Source organism: Mustela putorius, unplaced genomic scaffold, assembly GCF_011764305.1.
Source record: "Mustela putorius furo isolate JIRA1106 unplaced genomic scaffold, ASM1176430v1.1 tig00000508_pilon_pilon_pilon, whole genome shotgun sequence".
In the NCBI taxonomy this organism is placed as follows: Eukaryota; Metazoa; Chordata; class Mammalia; order Carnivora; family Mustelidae; genus Mustela; species Mustela putorius.
The window spans coordinates 1835329-1857292 of NW_025421402.1; the positions used below are offsets into that span (position 1 = coordinate 1835329).

General features: G+C 55.5%; 1 protein-coding gene across 2 annotated transcripts in view; it reads left to right on the forward strand.

Annotated features, from left to right (window-relative positions):
* Positions 1 to 648: 648 nt before the first annotated feature.
* IGFN1 (immunoglobulin like and fibronectin type III domain containing 1) overlaps positions 649 to 21964 on the forward strand; it is a 32399-nt gene continuing 11083 nt past the window's right edge. The window contains exons 1-14 of one of the 2 annotated variants that reach the window (XM_045080993.1): positions 649 to 729; positions 3007 to 3056; positions 3535 to 3657; positions 4778 to 4917; positions 5853 to 5952; positions 7369 to 7413; positions 7691 to 7736; positions 8318 to 8492; positions 9376 to 9489; positions 10504 to 10672; positions 11696 to 11968; positions 12747 to 12782; positions 20661 to 20810; positions 21314 to 21438. In XM_045080993.1, coding sequence (XP_044936928.1) covers positions 3050 to 3056; positions 3535 to 3657; positions 4778 to 4917; positions 5853 to 5952; positions 7369 to 7413; positions 7691 to 7736; positions 8318 to 8492; positions 9376 to 9489; positions 10504 to 10672; positions 11696 to 11968; positions 12747 to 12782; positions 20661 to 20810; positions 21314 to 21438 — 1503 coding nt within the window. In that variant the 5' untranslated portion in view covers positions 649 to 729; positions 3007 to 3049. Of the gene's footprint in view, positions 730 to 3006; positions 3057 to 3534; positions 3658 to 4777; positions 4918 to 5852; positions 5953 to 7368; positions 7414 to 7690; positions 7737 to 8317; positions 8493 to 9375; positions 9490 to 10503; positions 10673 to 11695; positions 11969 to 12746; positions 12783 to 19095; positions 20811 to 21313; positions 21439 to 21964 lie in introns of those variants that run through there. The other variant, XM_013058132.2, reaches the window with a different exon arrangement.

The window sequence follows — 21964 nt, forward strand, 5'->3', positions numbered from 1 at the left end:
CATCCTACCCCCAATTCTCCATCTCCCATCCCCACATCTTCAAAACCCAACCATGTGCCTGCCACTTTCAGCCCCCAGCTCCCTGCTTCTATCCCGAGAAAGCTCACCTTCTCCCAGAAGGCCTCCTGGCTGCATGACTCCCAGGGTCTCCCCCTCTCAGGGGAGTGCACCCCTGCAGTAGAACTTCGGGATCATGCCCTTCTGTCTAGTTCCGGAAGTTTGTTGCCTGTTTGGTGCCATTTGGGGTTGTGATTCCCAAGGGGGGAGGTGGCTTTATGTATTTGTGTGACTTACGGCGTCAAGGGTCTCAAGGGATCAGCTTAGCTGCAAAATTAGGGCTTTGGGTGGTGTACCCCACCCCTGCTAAAAGCACTTATCTAAACCGGGCACCATGGAACAAACCTAACGAAGCCAGTTTAGCTAAGAGCTTAGAGCTTTGCAAACCGAGGAGCTGGATGAGCTAATGTCACAGGACCCTTCCATCTCTGACCTCAACAGAGGCGAGAGCATTAACCCTGGGGCGGGGGCCCTGCCCTGCCAAGCCTGGGCCAGAGCAGGAGGAGGGAGGAGGGGTGAGTGGGAGGGGCGAAGAGAGCCTGGGCAGTCCGCAGTGACCTACATCTGCTCCCAGCACCGCCGGTCCACCAGCAGTCCATTCAGAGTCTTGGGCAGCGCGCAGCAGCTGGAAACAGGGAGGAGGGAGCAGACAGGAGGCCAGCAGTGCACCAGGTAAGTGGGTACTGCACACCTGGCTGCCTACACGGGGCAGAAATGGGAGATGCTGGAATGCTCTCTAACTTTCTACTCAGGAAAGGGGAACAGCAGGCATTAGATCAGCTTGGGGGAACAGTGAGCTCTAAACAGCTGATTATACCATGGGGTGCATGCTCAGTCCCCTCTAAGTGACTCCAGGATATTTGGAAGACAGAGCTTCAGTGAGTCTTATCCAGGTGGTTCTGTCCTGGCTCTGATTTTCCAGGCACTGTTTGGCTTAGGGTGTGAAGTGACGACCAGTTTAAAAATCTGTCTAGCTGTCTAGAATGAGCACCTCGGATCTAGGACTTGTGACGTCTTGATTGATAACATGGTCAAAACAGTTGAGACCCACCCCATTTGGCTCTTCCTGCCTCAACCCTACCAGTCTGGAAAGTGGGAGCAGCAGCTACCCACAGGCGCAAGATGAAGGCAGGTGGGGCAGGGAGTGCGGGGGTTGGTGGCTGTGGGTCCTGGAGGAACCAGGGGACTGGGTTGGGGGGGGCGGGCCAGGGCTAAGAATCATGGTGGGATAAGCTGAAGTCAGGACACTGCTGCTGTTTGGTGCTGAGAAACATTAGGGTTTTTTCTCAAAAGGGGAAATGCATCATGGGAAGAGAGAGTTTCCCTCCCCAGCCCCTCTAATTGAGACCACATCCCTCTAGTCTCCAACCAAGTGGACCTCTTGCCCATTTGTCACTAACCCGGTCCCGAATCTGGCTTCCTGAAGAGAATGGAGGTCTAGAGGGTGAGATGGCTTCACATGAGACCCTTAAGTTCCCGGAGGGGTCTGCTTCCCTCTCCCTTCTCAGCTGGGACCTGCAGGCAGGAGGCAGGAGGGAGAGCAGCTGTGTTAGCATTACACCTCATGGGTGGCGAATGGCAGACTAAGGGGCTGAGAGCTGGTCGTGGGGCTGACGGAGGTGATGAGCAAGATGAAGAGGACAGCTAAGGTGTCCGTGTTAAATTCAAATTACAGCAGGGCAGGGATCGTGGACAGGTGCGAGATGAGGTACCAGGGAACAGACGGGACGCAGACCCCTGCAGCTCCCACCGCTCGTAGTCAGCTGCGTTCTCCTCTGCTGGTGGCCGCTCCATCCTCGCCCTCCCTCCTGACTCCCTGCTGCGCGGCGGCTGTAGCCCTGTGACCGCTCCAGAACGCAGTTGGCGCGCCATGGCATTCCAGCGCACCGGGGGGCAGCCGCTGGGCTATAGATGGGACACCTTGAGGCCAGAAATGCCAGTGGTGGGCAGTTGTGAAATGGTAGCGTCATTCGGAGGGAGGAATTTGCTCTGTCATGTGTGATTCTATCCTGAACACAAGGCTCTTTGGGCAGGGAATGGCGTCTCCAAAATGGAACCCGTTGGCCCCGGGCCAACCGCACAGGACGTAGGACTATTGGAGAACTCTTTCAAGAAATCCACCCCCCTCCAAGTCATGGCCCTCATCAAGGCTCTCATCTCAGCCCAGAGCCAAGCCCCCTCTCTCCCCTGGGTGGCACTCCCCAGCAGCCATGATGGAGGGATGCAATTGTGAGAAAATCAGGGGGAGAGAGTGGTGATGATGGCTGGGAGAGCCTGGAAGGCATTGTGTTCACCTGACGCCATAACTCACTGGCTTCGGAGGGGAGCGGATGGATTTATGAGGATCCTGTCAGCCTGGGTCAAGAAGAGCTAAAGAGCAGCCAACTGAGGGTTCTCCCCCCACTGACACAGTGATCAAAAGCATTCCAGATTGGTTGAGGGTGGGAGGTAGAAGGCTGCTGGGCGCTGCTAGAAAATCTGAGTTGGGGGTGGAGCCAAGAGCTCCAGAGAATATCCAGGGAAAACTGATATTCCATAGTCAAGAGGGAACAGGTTGCAAAATCACTAAAGAAATCCTAGATGATAGGCATTTGATTTCTTGAGGTTCAGGGAGGCTGTGTCTCACCCCCATTGGGTCTAGAGACCCACCCAAAGGCCAGGCCAGCGGCATAGGTTGCAGGTTCAGCCCCATGGGTTCCATTACCTGGGAAAGGTACAACCGAGCAGCAGCCCACCCTCTTCCGGGCTCAGGGAAATTGGTCTTCCCAGGGCAGGGACTGGCAGGACACTGATTGGTACCATTAGGTGGGGTTAGTTAGACAAGCTCTCAGGGTGCAGCAGCTCTGCCCAGCTCCCAGGCGAGACACCAGCCAATGTATGGACAGTGTGGGGGGGGGCAGGTAAGACCAGCCTGCACCTCTCATAAGGAATTCTGTCTTCTTTTCGCAGCAGATCAGTTGCCACCCTCAGTAACCAAAGAGGAACCCAAACTATGGCAGGTGAGAGAAGAGCTGACCGCCCCCCGCCCCCACCCAGTCCCTCACTGGTGCTCCTCATGGGATAGAGACAGAGAAGGGCTTGGAGATCTTTGGGAACTCATCTGTCTGTTTTTCTAGTCTTGACTTTGGGTTTTAACTTGTTGGCCTGAATAAAGGATGCCCAGCTCCCCCATATGAGCCCCTTCCCATTCTCCCTTCTCCAGCTTTACCCCAGTGATGTTCCCAGGGTCTTCGTTAGGTGCCCCTGCCCACTTCCCAGGGACTCCATGCACGCTGCTGGAGGACCACTACCTGAATCCACAGAAAATTCCAAAACCCTGCTCATAGGCAGAAGCAGTGGGAGACAATCCCACTCGATGGTGGGATGGGGAGGAGGGGCTCATGTTCCTTGGGTTCTTCCGTCAGTGCTCCATTGTATTAAAGGGCCACCCACTAGGAAGAGTAGGGAGGGTTCATCTCCCTTTCTCCCACCTTCTAGAGAAGCCCCCCAGGAAGTCCGCCCTTCATGGGGTGAGCATCCGGCAGCTGGTGGAGGAGATCCCCGAAGGCTGCAGCACACCAGACTTCCAGCAGAAGCCCGTTGCCCTGGCGCTGCAGGAAGGTGAGACCCGGGAGGGGAGCTGCTGAGAGCCTGAAGGAGGGAGCTCAGTCCCATCCTTCCCAGCCTGCCTCCTGGACCCCCTATCCAGCGTCAGGCCACACCATATCTCCCTCTCCTTGTGGGGTGCCTTCCTGGGTCCCCAGAAGGGGCGGGGGACCTAAGGGGCAGAATGGGCAAAGGGAGTGAAGATACACTATGGTACGCTGAAACGAGAGATATTTGGAAACAAGGCTGGGGGCTGCTCACTGGGAAGCAGGAGAGGTGGTGGTGTTTCCGAGCTCCTCTCCCTGCACCTAGGCTCTGGGCAGCTGCTGCAGACGTTATTAAAATGAGATTCATGAGAGGAGTGCCCAGGAAAGTGATGGGAGCAAAGACTTTTGAGGGAAGGGGTGAGAACTGGTGGTCTTTTCCCAGCACAGGTTCCTACAATACCTTGCAATTTACATCATTTTGGCACAAGAAAAAGAAGAGCACTTTATTTTTCTAAATCTGACTCTAAGCCCTCACTCAAAATACAAACAAAGGTCATGAGCAAGTGTCTGTCATCACAGGGAAGGGCCCTTGGTCTTCGCTCTGCGCTGCTCTCTCAGGAGATGTTCCTGGCAGAAGCCCAAGGGATTTCTTGAGGGTAGGAAGCTCCCAGCCTCCCATGCCAAACACAGAGCTTGGGCTCTTTCCTGAGGCTGGAACCCTGTGTCTTGGGGTCATCCCACCTTGAGAGAGGACATGGAACTCCCAAAAGACCCGTCCCCAGTCTTGGGAGAGTCCTTCTGACTCTTCCCCTACCCTTGCAAAGAAACGCACCGTCCACCCCAAGCCCTGCTTGCCTTCCCTTCCACCGTGGACTGTCCAGCCACAACTTTTCCTCAAGGAGCCCACACTCTGGGATGCAGAAGCCAGGTGGGGGGTCTGTCTTCTGGGCATCTAGAAACTGCTGCTTTTTGTCCGGCATCATAAGAGTCCTTGAGTCAGGGCGCCAAGGCCAGACATGCTTCTTGGAATGGGCAGTTGAAACCTCTAGAGCCGTGAACACAACAAATTAAAGTCTCAAGAGAGTACACTCTCAGAGTACACACCTCCCCCAGGTGGCCAATCTTTTGACCACCTTTTCCTGCCACAGGGAAAAATGCCATCTTCCGGGCCCTGGTCTGTGGGGAGCCCCAGCCTGAGGTCCATTGGCAGAGCACCAAAGGTCACCTCAGTAACTCCAGCAAGTACCACATCTCCTCCTCCCCCAGTGGCAAGGAGCATGTGCTACAGGTAAGATAGGCCGCCCCCTCCAACCCCCCAACCCAGGTCTACTAGTCTTTCCCTGGGCCCTTGAAGGGCTCCGCGGTGACCTGCAGAACCCAGAGGATTACGAGATGCTCCCCGTTGGGGTTGGGCCCACTCAGCTCCATCCTGTGGCCCAGGTGGCCAGAGCCGGGTGGGGACCCGCCAGGCCTGCGGGTACTCTGCTGATACCCTGGCGTGTGGCAGAGGCTGGAGTCTGACAATCCCAGGCTGGCTTCCAACCCCAGACCCACCATCTTGGCCTTGGCAAGTTCCTTACTTCTCCGTACTTCCGTTTCCTCCCCTGTGACAGCGGCGGGGGTGGGGGTGGGGGTGTAATAATAGTACTTCGCAGTGTTGTCATGGGTATGAAAAGTTTATGTAAAGTATCTCGCCAGTGTTTGGCCTCCAGGGGGTTCTCTATCCCCGCCGGCCAATATTAGTAATAATTAGAGCTATGAGTCACAGAACACCCACTCTGTGCTGAACTTTGGGCTAAACATTTGACAGAGACTATATCATTTACTCCTGACCATTCACTACTTTTGGAGGTATTATTATCCTCACCTTATAAAAAAGTAAGGATCAGAGAGGTTAGGTAATTTATCCCAGGTCCCACAGCCCATACTCCACGACAGAGACGATATGCAGTCCCAGACCCATTTGACACCAAAAAGCCATCTCTTTCTGCGTCACCAGGTTACCTCTGCTGGACAAAATGCCCTCCCCCAACCTGGCAACGGTACATCCACTCCCTGTCACCCCCCGCTTTTTGTTTTGGGGTCTGATTCCTTGATGAAGACTGTGGGCTCTGTAAGGAAAGGGCTATGTCTTATCCATCCTGATAGACCTCTAGCCATGTCTCATAAGGCGAGAAAGGGGGCAGCACTAGCCCTGTTCCCCTGGCCTGGGCCTCTCCGCAGATCAACAAGCTGACGGGCGAGGACTCGGACCTGTACCGCTGCACTGCAGTGAATGTCTACGGCGAGGCCACGTGCTCCACGAGGCTCCTGGTCATCGAAGGTGGGCTTGTCCCCTTCCCTCATCGGCGCTTGGGGTGCTAGCCCCGGCTTTCTCCTCAGAGAGCCCTCCGAGGCCTCAGAGGTGGGGCAGCTGGTGGGGTGAAAGGAGAGAGGGACAGCAAGGCCGCTGTCCCATCTGGTGCCAGGGCCCTTGGCTTCACCCACTCACACGCAGAGTCTGCATGTGGTCTAAAAGGCGCTCGCTCAGCAGATGCCCGCTGCAGGAGCTCTGAAGGATATTCTCTTAACCCTGCGGCGTGAGGGCGGGACCTCAAGCTCGGTTTCTGGGCCTGACCATTTGCTAACTCCTTCAGCGGGCTTCGTTTCCTTCTCTAGGCCCGATTTCTCCACTCTACGGAGGATATCTTATCCAGGCTACATCAGAGGGGCAGACAGGTCATATGAAGGCCAAATCCTTGCTCAGACATGGGGGGCAGGGAGGTTGTTGGTTTGTCTTGACTTGCAGGGTTTCCAAATTTTAAATCAATCGTTGACGTACAATAACAGGAAGGGGCATATCTCTTGAGAAAGTGGATCTAGTCTTTCGATGGCTTATGCTTTTGCCTACGAGTAACAGAAAACCCTATGAATAGCCCAAGAAATAAAGACACTTGATTATGTCACATGATGAGGAGTCCTAAGGTTAGAGTCCAGGGCTCAAATCACAGCTCAGCGCTGTCACGGGCCAACCAGACGCTTCCTATCTCGCTGAGCTGTCACCCAAAGACATTGGCTTAGAGCCTCACGGTCATAAGACTGCTGCTGGGGATCCAAACCGAATCCATGTTCAAGGTGGGAAGAAGGGGAAAGAGGTGGCCCCAGGTACAGCAGGCCCTTTTATAAAGAAAGCAGAAGTTTTCTCAGAAACACGTTGGATACCTCCGTTTGTATCTCATTGACCAGACCTGTGTCACATGGCCACTCCTGGTGCCCAGGGCAGCTGGGAAGGGGAGGAGTTAGCTTTCCAGCCTCCTTCCCACCAGTGGGAGCGGGTGATGAAGACAAGGACTGGGAATGGCTGCAGGATCAGCCAAACAGCAGTGTCGGCCTTCCTGGGCAACATCCGACCCGTACTCTGAAATGGCAGCTCCTGGGGGACATGGGACAGCCACTGCTCTCGCTTCTGCCACTCCCCCCGCCCACCACTGCAGACACGATAGCCGGCTCCCTCAACCAGGTCAGCTCCACCTCAGTCACACGAAGGCTCTGGGTATCAAAGCTTATGATGGACAGACCCTCTGCCCTGCCCTGTCCTTATGATGGACAGACCCTCTTGCTGAGCTGTTGCCTTGCCTTTGTGGACAGTGGGAAGGACAGGGCCGTGGCACTCAGCTGGTTCTCAGGAAGACCCTCAGGGTGTCTTGCTTCTCTCCCTATCTGCCCACATTAATTCCCTCCTCTCCTCCTGATGATCCAGTTGGCTTTCGGAAGAACCGGAAGAGGCACAAGGAGCCCCAGGAGGGTAGGTGAAAGGGTTGCCAGAAATCTTCTTGGGTTTGGGGGAACGGGCTACTCCACTCCTGGTGCTCCCGACTTGGCCAAGCCCCTACCAACACGTTACGGATCATCACTGGTCCACAGGAGAGCACCATCCAAAGGCTCGGTTGTCAGCTGTGGACCACAGGTCCTCTGACTGCACCCCCTGACACCCCCCAACTCCCATTGCCACAGAAAAGCCCTGCATTAACCCCTTGAAATCTCCCCCTGGGCTTGGGGCCTCATTGCTGGTCCTTTTCTAGACCTCAAGAAGGAGCTGATGGACTACCGAAATCTTCTGAAAAAGAGGTGGGTGTGGGCCTGTCCAGGGGCAGGGCTGGAGGCTCCCCAGCTATGTCCATGAGCCAGCTCTCCCCTCGGCTGGCTAGAAAGCTAGACTGCGGGTAGCCAGCAGGAGGAGAGACGAGCACTGACCCTATATTCTGTTCCCTTTAAGCAATGTGTCCTTGAATGAATCCTCATTCCTCTCTGGGTCTTGACTAACTCATTTTTAAAATGGGGTGCTCCACTAGAACCATGATTTAAAAAAAAAAAGTATTAAGGTAACAGAATAATGTGACACCCCCCCCCCCAATCTTTCTGAGCAGTCCACAGTACAAGGTGTTAGGAATGGAGTTTCTCCCCTTAAAAGTTCGGACTGTGGGGGGTAGAGGGGAGGCCACCCTTGCCCATCTCTGGGTCCCCCGTGTCCCGACAGAGCTCAGGCCCAGGGCCCAGCTCCCTTCCCCCACTCCCTCCATCCCATCCCTTTCCTCTAGTGCAGAGAGGGCAGCTCCCCACAGCCTCTCAGGGTGGCAGGTCCAGGGGACCAGCTCCTGAGGCTCCGCTGGGGCTCCCCTGGCCTCTGACCTGCCCGCCCTGCTCCCCAGGGCCCCGCCTCCCGCCAAGAAAAAGGTGGACCTGGAGCAGGTGTGGCAGCTTCTGATGACCGCCGACCGCAAGGACTACGAGCGCATCTGCCTGAAGTACGGCATCGTGGACTACCGCGGCATGCTGCGCAAGCTCAAGGAGATGCGGAAGGAGCACGAGGACAAGATGGCGCAGGTGCTTCCGCCCGGCCGCCGCCTCGCGGGCGCCCCCACCCGGAGCTGGGCCCCACGCAGGGCCGGCCCGCCGCCCACCTCCAGGGCCGCCTGTGGCTGGGACCCAGGCCTCCAGTCAACGTTCTGGCTTCAAAATCTGGCTCAGATACTAAAATCCGGGGCATTGGGAAAGTTAGGGCCTCCGTGTCTTGATTTCCTTATCTGCAAAATGGGTGTTACAGTTGTACCTGCCCCTTTGGATCAGGGAGAGGATGAACTAGGCAATATAATTAAAGCACTTAACTGCGCTTTACTTAATAGTGCCTGATGCCTGGCAAGGGCTTCCTGTCCGCTGTCATCCTCCCCAGACTTTGGATGCCTGTCTTATTTCTAAAGGCTTCCAGTAGAGGGGATTTCAGCATTGTCTGCTTATCCCAGTGTCTTATAAACTGTATAGGAAGTTCTTTCCTGGGTCTAACTTAACTATAGCATGTCTAATTCGTCTTCTGGAAATGCAAAACAACTAGTTTTCCCCATCCTGAAAATAGTATTTTATCACCTTGAAGGTGGTTCATCAAATATCCTGGGACTTAGTTTTCTGTCCTCTAAGCTTTCTCATTGACCCTAACACAGGGCTTTGCCCATAGTAGGTGCTCAACTAATTTTTATTGCCTGGAAGAGTAGATGAACAGAAATGCCCTACCGTGTTCTCGGAAAACCTGGACGCCTGGGGTCCTTTCTCACTTTGCTTCCTGACCTGATATCTCTCATCTTGGAAAACTTCTTCCCACCTGTAAAATGGGCAAATGCATGCTTGAGTGAGACATGGGGGGGGGGGCTGGGGAGTGTGGAGTGCCCCAAAGAGAGAGCTCAGAGCGATCCCTTGGTATGTTTGTCTTTCCTAGTACGTTAACACCGTCTCCAACTTAAGACACATCAAGGTCAGCAAGGAGGGGATCGCAAGATTTGATCTGGAGCTGGATCTCAAGGATCCCGGGAGCAAGGTTTACCTGTATAAGGTGAGGCCGGAGGAGTCTTTGAGGGAGGAGGGATCTGACAGGGAGGCTCCTGGTCCTGGGGGTAGGAGCTATGGGTCCCTTGGATTCCCCTCTGGGAGCAACTCAAGCGCACAGACGATGAACCTTGCCTCCCCTGGAGTTCCTGATTGGAGGGAAGTCAAACTGTGGTGTGGACATTTCACAGACTCCTCTTACTCTCACTGAGCAAACCAGTTCCCTAGTCAGGGCCCGAGGATTCTTAGATTCTAAGGATTCTAAGAAAGTGCACCCCCACCCCCCTGCATCTGTTTCTTGGCTCTAGCTGGTCCTGCTCCCTGGCACCGTCTTCCCTTGTATCCACACAGCTAATTCCCTCACCCGCACCCAGATGTCCCCTGACCGCCCTGTCTGACACTGCTGTGTCCCCCCCTACCCCACCCTGCATCCCTGAATCCATATCCTCCTCTCTCTTTTTTCCCTACTTGTCTTTCTAATATAGGTTATATGGTCTGCTTATGATATGTGTTATTTGTGTCCCTCCTAGAATTTTAGCTCCCTGGGGGGCAGGAATCTTTGTTTTATTCACTGTTGTGCCCCAAGTACTTAACCCAGGGCCTGGCACACAGTAGGCAACCAAAGGTGAGTTGTTAATATCTGGCAAGAAACAAATATATTTAGGCTTTAGCTAAAGGGGGCATGTGCATGGATTACTGGTTTTGTGGAGCTCTGAAAATACCTGATGGCTCTCTTGTTCCCCTCTGAAAATGAGTGTGTCTCAGGTGTCTCTCTCAGGACACTTGCCAATTATTCACTTCATGGTCAGAGTCAGGGACCACCCTCCCCTCCCTGTTTTCAAAGCCTCTGAGCCCTGCTCTCCACCCCTGCCCCTGGCCCCCTCCCCATCTCCTCTGTGGTTGCAGCAATGTTGTCTGGTGCCAGGGGCCTGTGGGAGAAAACTGCCCAAAGGGGGTCGGAGCAGGAGGTGCTGGGGACCCACGGAGGCCCTGAGCCTCCCTCTTCCTTTCTCTGCCTCAGGATGGTGAGATGGTCCCCTACAGCCTTGACAACCAGACCAAGCACTGTCTGCGGCGGCTGGGGAAGCGCTATCAGTTCCAGATCCGGGACCTGCAGGCTGAGGATGCCGGCATTTACCAGGTCAAGGTGGAGGATGCTGAAATCTTCTCCACGGAACTGGATGCCAGCGGTGGGTGGTCTTCCCCCTGCAGAAGCTGGAGCGGAGGAGATCTGTTAGGAGGGGGCCCATGTTGGTGCCATAGCTGGGGATTGGAGGGGTGGAGAGTGGAAGATAAATGTGCCCCCCCCCCGCCCTGCCTTGCAAAGACTGTAAGGGAGCAGAATGCACACCCACGTGGTTACACTGAAATGATCTCTGCTTTCCAGAGGTCTGGGTCTGAGGTCTATGTTCTTTTGGTGGTGAGCTGGGCCCTCCTGGGTTCCAGCCGCAGACATAGTGTCTGTGCCGTGGCCCTGCTTACAGACCTTCTGCAGCAGAGATTCAATCTCCAGATCCGATCCAGACAAATTTCACAGGCTCTAGCCACAGCCCCACTCTTTTCTGCTGCAGACTCCCCCTCCCACACTCCCCAGTAAGAAGCCACACCCAGGTGCAGCACCCTTGTGCCCTGAACAGAAGTCTTCCTTCCCTGCCTTCTGTGCCTTCTAAGTCAATGTTAAGGAAGAAAGAGGGCATGAGATCTCCAGCAGGCCTGGTACGCCTGGACAGGGCTTTGAAAAGCTGAGAAATGGCATGGCATAGGGGAAGGGGCGAGGGACTTTGGTTTCAGCCGGACCTGGGTGTGAATTCTGCCTGGGCTGCCTCTTAGTTGGGTAAGACTTGGTTTCCTTACTTGTAAAAAAGAAATAATAATACCTATCTGGGAGGTGGTCCTAGGATTCACAAGAGACCATGACTGTCAGCACATCGCTTTTCTTCATATATCCATCTTACCCCCAGACCTAATCTCTGGATTTAGGATCATGGAATTCCAGAGCTGAGAACGGTCTTACAGTTCATAACCTCGTTATAAGCCCTCATTTTATGTTGGGAACTGTCACCTGGGGTAAGGAGGTGACCTACCCCAGGTGACACAGGAGGTCTGCGGCTGAGCTGCTCTAAACCTGGGCTCCTGAGCTCCTGGCTGTGCTGTGTCAGGTCACACTGGGTTACGCCGCCAAGCTAATGTCCCCATTCCTGCTTTCCCAACAGCCATCCCCTCCAGAGTGGTGGTCCCGCTGGTTGAGGCTCACTGTGAAGAGCAGGGCGATGCTGTCTTCGAGTGTGTTCTCTCCAGCCCCTGCCCCCATGCCGCCTGGAATTTCCGGCACCGGCCCCTCCAACCCAGCGACAAATACGAAGTGTTTGTGTCCCCTGATGGGCTGACCCACCGGCTGGTAGTCAGGGGGGCCCATTTGTCAGACATGGGCCCTTACTCACTGGGCACTGGATTCCACAGCTCTACTGCCTGGCTGGTCGTTGGAGGTGAGTGGTTCATACCTCTGTCTTTCTCTCTCTACCAAGACAAGAGTCTGGGGCTGAGAAGGGCATGGAAAAGGCCGGGGCCAGGGGCTTCCTTTGGTCAGTCATTTGCTTTTGATGATTCCTTCAGTCTCTGAGAATGAAGAGATCTATTAATAGATAAGAGATCTATCTAATAGATCTGAGATCTATTCCTGACTTACTGCAATGCTGGGCCTTCCTGGGCAGCCCGGTCCTCCTCCACTGTCTGGGCTCCGTAGGTCTCTAGGAATGCTTCTGGGAATACAGATCCAAGGTGGCCTGAGGGTCCTGGCTAGGGCTTGGCTCTGATCCAGGATGGATGAGAACCTGGGTCAGACCAAAGGACACCCTTAAATCCCCTACAGATATGGGTTCAAGGTGATCCTAGGAAACTAGAATCATCAACTAGTAGGCATTTTTAAGGCAGATGGTGAGCAAATAGCTCTTTTAAAAATCATGCAACTGTTCGTGGCAGTTTGATAAGCAGGTGAGTTTTGGGTTATGTATTTTCCCAAAAGTCCTTATGGACCATATAGCAGGGCACGGTGGTCTGTGGGCACAGGGCTGGGGGAGGTGGCAATAGGACTCATCTATCAGGAAGCCGGCATACCCTGGCTTCCTTCTGAGATGGTCAGCTTTTTCTCTGCTGGGGAAACTGAGAGTCAGGCAAAGCAGTTGAGGTCAGACAGGTGCCTTGGACTAATTTAACAGGTCTTTTCTTTTGTCTCTCAATGGGGGCATTGACCTCTTCTCAAAACAGGGAAAGACAAAAGCCTTCTGACTGCAAGTGCTGACCGTCAGCAGCAAGCCCAAGGAGCCCAGACCTCAGAAGCAGAAGATTCCAGGAGCATCAGTGGCAAGGGAGGGAAACCCAGAAAGCAGGGCCTGCTGGAGGGCTCCCTTAGTGGGGCCAGGCCTGCTTCTGGGCTCCAGCTCACAGATGACCTAGAGACAGGTGGCCTTGGTGGGCATGGCTACTCCCTGGTAGGGAGTGATGGGGCAGCTGGCTTAGCCTGGGACCCTGGGCAGACAGGAAAGGGCTTTCTAGAAGGAGGGGGAGGCACAGTCACTGCCCTTGGGGAAAATCAACTCCACAGAGAGGGTGGCTGGGGCAGAAGCCTTCCCGGGAGCCCCTGTGCACAGGGAGAGGGTCTGGAATCAGGTTTGGGTCTCATGGAAGTTCAACAGCAAGATCATGGCACAGGCAGTGATGGGGATGGATGCCGTAGGACAGTAGGAGGCTGGGCAGCTGAGTCCAGGTACCCTCAGGTGGGAGGACTGGGGAGCGGCAGGGAAGGAGAGGAGTACAGAGAGGACCACGAGAGTCCCCTGGACGGGCATAACCAGGAGCAACTCTTCAGTGCTCATATGGGACCTGGGAGAGGAAAGACAGCCCTGAGGGGATCCCAGTCTGGTCCTATGGACTCTTGGTCAGAAGGGAGAGTGATGGAAGAGATTTTGCAGGGGGAAAACCTGGGTGAGGTGGAGGGAGGGGGTGATCTGAGCAGGGGAAGACAGAGAGGAGCCACAAGGGCAGTGTGGGGCAGGGGGACTGGCCTGGGGGAAGCTGGAGACAGCAGTGGGGCGGATGGTCCTGGGGCCCAGGAGTATCCTGGAGAACGAGCTTCTAGCTCCAAGACAGGCATAGGCCCTGAGTCCTGGGGCTCTCAGAGAGGCATGGATGCTGATGATGCTGAAGAAGAGGGCTGCTGGGAGCCAGGGGAGTCTCGAGGGCAGATACCTAAAGGAAAGAACTCCCAGGAATCATCAATATCTGGTAGCAGAAGTTTCCTCCTGGGACGAGGGGGGCCTGAGGCCAAAGGTGAGGGGTCACTACAGACAGCTGGTCAAGGCCCAGGGAAGTCTGTGGGTGGGGGAAAGGGCTACAAAACCAGCCCCACAGGCCCAGGAGGTCCCAGGGGCTGGGAGAAGGGCCTACAGGGGCCCAGGGGAAGGGAGGGCCAGAAGACAGTAGGGGACTTGGGTGAGTCAGAGGATGGCTCTGGAAGCTTCCAGTATTCCCAAGGTTGGCCAGCAGGTCAGTGGGGGGCAGAGGATGCTGGCAGAATAGAGTCTGAGACCACAGATCCTTGGGATGACACAGGGTCCAGTTTCAGCAAAACTGGGACCCACCACAGGCCTGGACTTTTGGGGTCTGGGGATGGGGAAAGTCGTGTGGGTGGTACCCAGGGGGCTGGACTGATGGGGTCTGGTCAGGGGGTGGATGCCAGAAGCCACAAGCTAATTGGGTCTCCAAGCCTGGATGCTCAGGGTTCTGGGAAGACACTAGGAGACACTGGTGGATTAAAAGGTCCAGGGACAATGGGCTCTGAACCAGATTTCTGGAATGGGTCATGGAACTCCAGAGGAAAAGGACCCAGAGGTAAGACAGGCTATGAGGTTGGCTTAGGAGGTCCAGGGAGGATGGAATCTAGGTATGGTGATGGCACAGAATACGCTAGAGGAGTAGGTCCTGAAACTGGGGCTGGCTATAGCGACGGCTCAGCAGTGTCAGGAGAAATGGGATTCGGTTATGGCACTGGCTACAGAGTGGCCTCTGGGACACCTGGCGGAACAGAGTTTGAGAAAGGGGGTGGTTATACACATGGCTCAGGGGTGCCTGGAGGAATGTGGTCTGGAAACGGAGATAGTGATGGTCCTGCAATACGGCGATCTGGGAGACTTGCTAATCTCAAGAGTGGCTCAGGTGGCCATGATAGAGGGCCCAGCAATGAAGCCAGGATGCCTCCAGAGGCCAGAGATGTATCCAAAGTCCAGGGGGATGCTGGCCCTGGGAAAAGGCATCATTCCAGCGGTGGCCTAGGGAGCCCTGGGACAGCGGGGTCTGTGGGGAGAGGTGGCCTCGGGGCCTCAACAACTATGGAGGCTGTTGGGGAAGGACATGCAGATGCAGAACCAGGGGTCTCTGGAAGAATAAGGCCTTGGGGTCAGACTGGAGACTACGGGGACTTCAGAGCCTCAGGGGCTCTGGGGGCCTTTGGAGAAGGAAGCCGTGAAGAGGGCCCTGGGGAAGCCATGGAGCCGAGGAATCTGAAGGCAGGGGACAAAGTGAATGATGGGGTTGGGACCAGGGGCCTTGGTGCTAGGGTTTCTGGAGCTGGAGCTGGTCATTGGGATGATACCAAGGTCCCCAAGGCGCTGGCTCCTCATCCTGGAGCCAGTTCTGAGAGCCAAGGAACTTATGGGCCTGGTGGTGTGCCTGGTCATGGGGGTGGATCAGGAATTCCAGGGTCTCAGCAAATTGAAAGCAGAACAGCTTATAGAGGAAGGTCAAAGGGTCTTGGGTCTGGGGGAATGGGGTCAGGGGGTGAGGCATATTATAAGGATGGTATTGGGGTTTCTGGGGAGATGGGGTCAGTAGATGAGGCAGACTATAGGAAAGATTCAGGGACTCCTGAGGGAATGGGTTCATTGGGTAAGGCAGATCATAGGGATGATTTAGGGGGCTCTGGGAGAATGGGGATGAGGGGTGAGGCAGGTTATGGGGATATCTTGGGGGGTTCTGGGAGAATAGGGGCAAGGGGTGAGGCACGTTATAGGCATAGCTTGGGGGATTCTGGGAGAATTGGGTCAAGGGGTGAGCCAGGTTATAAGGATGGCTTGGAGGGTTCTTGGAGAATGGGGATGGGGGGTGAGGCAGGTTATAAGGATGGTTTGGGGGGTTCTGGGAAAATGGGGATGGGGGGTGAGGCAGGGGATGGGGATGGCTTAGGAGGTCCTGGAAAAATGGGGACAGGGGCTGGGGAAGGTTATAGGGATGGCTTAGGAGGTCCTGGGAGAATTGGGCCAGGGGGTGAGGTGGGTTATAAGGCTGGTTTGGGGGGTTCTGGGAGAATGGGGATGGGGGGTGAGGCAGGGTATGGTGATGGCTTAGGAGGCCCTGGGAGAATTGGGCCAGGGGGTGAGGCAGGTTATAAGGCTAGTTTGGGGGGTTCTGAGAGAATGGGGATGGGGGGTGAAGCGGGGTATGGTGATGGCTTAGGAGGCCCTGGGAGAATTGGGCCAGGGGGTGAGGCAGGTTATAAGGATGGTTTGGGGGGTTCTGGGAGAATGGGGATGGGGGGTGAAGCGGGGTATGGGGATGGCTTAGGAGGCCCTGGGAGAATTGGGCCAGGGGGTGAGGTGGGTTATAAGGCTGGTTTGGGGGGTTCTGGGAGAATGGGGATGGGGGGTGAGGCAGGGGATGGGGATGGCTTAGGAGGTCCTGGAAAAATGGGGACAGGGGCTGGGGAAGGTTATAGGGATGGCTTAGGAGGTCCTGGGAGAATTGGGCCAGGGGCTGAGGTGGGTTATAAGGCTGGTTTGGGGGGTTCTGGGAGAATGGGGATGGGGGGTGAGGCAGGGTATGGTGATGGCTTAGGAGGCCCTGGGAGAATTGGGCCAGGGGGTGAGGCAGGTTATAAGGATGGTTTGGGGGGTTCTGGGAGAATGGGGATGGGGGGTGAAGCGGGGGTATGGGGATGGCTTAGGAGGCCCTGGGAGAATTGGGCCAGGGGGTGAGGTGGGTTATAAGGCTGGTTTGGGGGGTTCTGGGAGAATGGGGATGGGGGGTGAGGCAGGGTATGGGGATGGCTTAGGAGGCCCTGGGAGAATTGGGTCAGGGGGGTGAGGCAGGTTATAAGGCTGGTTTGGGGGGGTTCTGGGAGAATGGGGATGGGGGGTGAGGCAGGGTATGGGGATGGCTTAGGAGGCCCTGGGAGAATTGGGCCAGGGGGTGAGGCAGGTTATAAGGCTGGTTTGGGGGGTTCTGGGAGAATGGGGATGGGGGGTGAGGCAGGGTATGGGGATGGCTTAGGAGGCCCTGGGAGAATTGGGTCAGGGGGTGAGGCAGGTTATAAGGCTGGTTTGGCGGGTTCTGGGAGAATGGGGATGGGGGGTGAGGCAGGGTATGGGGATGGCTTAGGAGGCCCTGGGAGAATTGGGTCAGGGGGTGAAGCAGGTTCTAAGGCTGGTTTGGGGGGTTCTGGGAGAATGGGGTCAAAGAGTGAGAAAGATTATGTGGATGGCTTAGGGGATTCTAGTAGAATGGGGATAGGGGATGAGGCAGGCTATGGGGATGGCCCTGGAGGTCCTGGAAAAATGGGCTCAGGGGGTGAGGCAGGTTATAAGGCTGGTTTGGGGGGTTCTGGGAGAATGGGGATGGGGAGTGAGACACGTTATGGGGATGGCTTGGGGGATTCTGGGGGAATTGGGTCAAAGGGTGAGATAGGTTATAAGGATGGTTTGGGGGGTTCCAAGAGAATAGGGGAAGGGGGTGAAACAAGTTATGGTGACGGCTTGAGAGACTCTGAGAGAATTGGATCAAAGGATGATGCAGGTTATAGGGTTGGTTTGGGGGGTTCTGGGAGAATGGAGATGGGGGGTAAAGCTGGTTATGGGGATGGCTTAGGGGAATCTGGGAGAATGGGGATGGGGGGTGGGACAGCTTATAAGAATGGCTTAATGGGTTCTGCGAGAATGGGGGCAGGGGGTGAGGAACATTATAAGGATGACTTGGGGGTTTCTGGAAGAATTGGATCAGTGGATGAGGTAGGTTATGGTGATGATCTGGGGCATTCTGGGAGAATGGGAACAGAGGATGAGGCAGGTCATGGGGATGGCTTAGGGGATTCTGGGAGAACTGGGCCAAAGGGTGAGAAAGGTTATGGGGACGGCTTGGAAGGTTCTGGTAGAATTGGATCAAGGGGTGAGGCACGTTTTAAGGATGGTTTGGGGGGTTCTGGCAGAATGGGGATGGGGAATAAGGCAGGTTATGCGGATGGCTTGGGAGGTTCTGAGAAAATGGGGCCAGGAGGTACAGGTTATAGGGATGGCTTGGGAGGTCCTAGAAGAGTTGGGTCAGGGGGTGAGGCAGGTTATAAGGCTGGTTTGGGTGATTCTGGGAGAATGGGGTTGGGGGGTGAGGCAGGGGATGGGGATGGTTTAGGAGGTCCTGGAAAAATGGGGACAGGGGCTGGGGAAGGTTATAGGGATGGCTTAGGAGGTCCTGGGAGACTTGGGTCAGGGGGTGAGGCAGGTTATAAGGCTGGTTTGGGGGATTCTGGGAGAATGGGGGTGGGGGGTGAGGCAGGGGATGGGGATGGCTTAGGAGGTCCTGGAAAAATGGGGACAGGGGCTGGGGAAGGTTATAGGGATGGCTTAGGAGGCCCTGGGAGAATTGGGCCAGGGGGTGAGGCAGGTTATAAGGATGGTTTGGGAGGTTCTGGGAGAATGGGGATGGGGGGTGAGGCGGGGTATGGTGATGGCTTAGGAGGCCCTGGGAGAATTGGGCCAGGGGGTGAGGTGGGTTATAAGGCTGGTTTGGGGGGTTCTGGGAGAATGGGGGTGGGGGGTGAGGCGGGGTATGGGGATGGCTTAGGAGGCCCTGGGAGAATTGGGCCAGGGGGTGAGGCAGGTTATAAGGATGGTTTGGGAGGTTCTGGGAGAATGGGGATGGGGGGTGAGGCGGGCTATGGTGATGGCTTAGGAGACCCAGGGATAATTGGGCCAGGGGGTGAGGTGGGTTATAAGGCTGGTTTGGGGGGTTCTGGGAGAATGGGGGTGGGGGGTGAGGCGGGGTATGGGGATGGCTTAGGAGGTCCTGGAAAAATGGGGACAAGGGCTGAGGAAGGTTATAGGGATGGCTTAGGAGGTCCTGGGAGAATTGGGTCAGGGGGTGAAGCAGGTTATAAGGCTGGTTTGGGGGGTTCTGGGAGAATGGGGTCAAAGAGTGAGAAAGATTATGTGGATGGCTTAGGGGATTCTAGTAGAATGGGGATAGGGGATGAGGCAGGCTATGGGGATGGCCCTGGAGGTCCTGGAAAAATGGGCTCAGGGGGTGAGGCAGGTTATAAGGCTGGTTTGGGGGATTCTGGGAGAATGGGGATGGGGAGTGAGACACGTTATGGGGATGGCTTGGGGGATTCTGGGGGAATTGGGTCAAAGGGTGAGATAGGTTATAAGGATGGTTTGGGGGGTTCCAAGAGAATAGGGGAAGGGGGTGAAACAAGTTATGGTGACGGCTTGAGAGACTCTGAGAGAATTGGATCAAAGGATGATGCAGGTTATAGGGTTGTTTGGGGGGGTTCTGGGAGAATGGAGATGGGGGGTAAAGCTGGTTATGGGGATGGCTTAGGGGAATCTGGGAGAATGGGGATGGGGGGTGGGACAGCTTATAAGAATGGCTTAATGGGTTCTGCGAGAATGGGGGCAGGGGGTGAGGAACATTATAAGGATGACTTGGGGGTTTCTGGAAGAATTGGATCAGTGGATGAGGTAGGTTATGGCGATGATCTGGGGCATTCTGGGAGAATGGGAACAGAGGATGAGGCAGGTCATGGGGATGGCTTAGGGGATTCTGGGAGAACTGGGCCAAAGGGTGAGAAAGGTTGTGGGGATGGCTTGGAAGGTTCTGGTAGAATTGGATCAAGGGGTGAGGCACGTTTTAAGGATGGTTTGGGGGGTTCTGGCAGAATGGGGATGGGGGATAAGGCAGGTTATGCGGATGGCTTGGGAGGTTCTGAGAAAATGGGGCCAGGAGGTACAGGTTATAGGGATGGCTTGGGAGGTCCTAGAAGAGTTGGGTCAGGGGATGAGGCAGGTTATAAGGCTGGTTTGGGGGGTTCTGGGAGAATGGGGATGGGGGGTGAGGCAGGTTATGGAGATGGCTTGGTAGAGTCTGGAAGAATTGGATCAGGGGGTGATGCAGGTTATAAGGATGGTTTGGGGGCTTCTGAGAGAATGGGGGCAGGGGGTAAAGCAGGTTATGGGGCTGGCTTGGGGGAGTCTGAGAGAATTGGGCCAAGCGGTGACAAAGGTTATAAAGATGGTTTGGGGGTGTCTGGGAGACTTGGGTCAGGGGGAGAGGCAGGTTATAAGGATGGTTTGGGGAGTTCTGGGAGACTCAGGTCAGGACATGAAGCAGGCCCTAGGGATGGTTTGGGGGGTACTAGGGGACTGGGGTCAGGAAGTGAGGCAGATTATAGGGGAGGCTCAGGAAGATCTGGAGAAATGGGGTCAGAAGGTGAGGTGGGCTACAGAGATGCTTCAGGGAAGTTCAGAGTAACAGGCACACAGGCTGGAGTAGGATATGAAGGTGGACCCAGGAGCCAAGAAACCATAGAGCATGCTCCAGGCCAAGAAGGGGCTGGTCGGTGTCAAGACCCACGGTTCCTGGATAGCAAAGTTTCAGGTCTTGGAAGGGGCAGGTCTACTGGCTCAGGGGACTCAGGCATCCTGGATAAGGGGAATTTCACTGATAGAGAGAAGAGTCTCACCCAAAAACCTGGGGATTTAGGACGTCGGGGAGCCTGGAATAGTCCAGATGGTCCCTTGGCCGGAAAAGACTCTATGGACAGATCACAGGGTATCCAGGGCCTGGGCTTTCAGCTAGACAAAGGGCAAAGAGGAGAAAGAGGATCCCTGGGATATCAGGGGTCCCTGGGGGCTGAGAATGACAGAGCCCAAGGTCCAGGGCCCCTAAAGGAGTATGAGAGATGGGGAGCAGAAGAGTCTGGAGGGTCAGACGGAAGGCCTGGCCAGTTCAGCAGGTCTCAAAGATGGTTGGGGGTGGAGGCTGGAACAGCAAAGGGAAGGGGAGCAGACAAGGCCAGAGCCTCGGGGCAGCCCCTGGGAGGAGAGGACCAAGAGAGCCGAAGGGTGACTCTGCACGAAGACCAGAGTTGGGAGCCCCTGAGTCATCTTGGCAGCAGGAGAGGTGGCCCAGAGGGCAGGTCAGACATCTATAGTCAGGGGAGGGATGCCACCCAGAGTCCCAGATCCAGACACAAGCCTGGCACTGGCGGTTTCTCCAAGGAGGCCCAAGGTAGGTATTTCTCACGGGAATGGCTCCGGTGGGGTAGAGCCAAGGGGGACAGGGATGACTGCGTCAGTCTCACTTCTGCCTCCAGCCCCAGGAGATTGTCCCTGCCAGTGCCCCCCATTTTCACCCCCCCTTTCCATCCAGGAAAACCCCTTCCTCCTTATGCAAGTGGACCCCAGACCGCATGGGGCCGAGAGGTCTCTGGGTCTCTGTCTTAACAGTCTATGTCCAAAGACCTGGAGCTGTTGGAATACACCCTGTGGGTTACTCAGACTTCCTGTCTGCGTACTCAAGGGGGGCCCTTCATCCCCCTCACACCCCAGGTCCCCCATACCACCCTAAGTCTTGTGGAGAAAAATGGAAGCTTTGGTTTGGCTGGCACGGGCTCAGCCCAGTCGGCAGGACACGGTGGCCTCCCAGAGCTCAGTGTAGGCAAAGGTCTGGGAGGCTGGGCCTTGGCGGAAATCCCTGGGTGACCAGCCCCCGACTCCCTCTTGTCTCTCCAGGCCCCAGGGGCTACTTCTCCCAGGGCCTGGCTGACACGGAAGTGCAGCAGGGAGAGGCTGCTGTGCTCTCCTGTACCCTCACCCGCTACCTGGGCCCCGCTGCCTGGTTTAAAGATGGAGTCAAGGTACTGCCCCCCATGCTTTATTGACAGTTTATGGTGGGGGGGTGAAGCAGTAAAGAGTAGAGGGTAGATACTTTGCAAGAAAGATTTTTTATTCTTTTTTAAAGATTTTATTTGAGAGAGTGAGAGCGCATAAGCCGGGGAGGCAGAGAGGGACAGAGGGAGAAGCAGACTCCCCACTGAGGCTGAGCAGGGAGCGCAGTGTTGGGCTCGATCCCAGGACCCCAGGATCATGACTTGAGCCAAAGGCAGATGCTTAACCAACTGAGCCACCCAGGCACCCCAAGATTTTTCATTCTTCATATTACTAGAGCACCTACCCTGTGATTTGTCTAAATAGCCAGCATGTTGATGTTTTTAAAATAAAACAGGATTTTTAGGTAGATGTGTACCCTCTTCACTTCCCCCTGGACACACCCCTTCCTCTCCCAGATGCCTCCTCCTCATCTAAAATGTCTGTTGTGTCCCAACACTTGTTGAATTCCACTGTCCTCCAAGGCGCGGTACAAACGCCACCTCAACCCAGCCA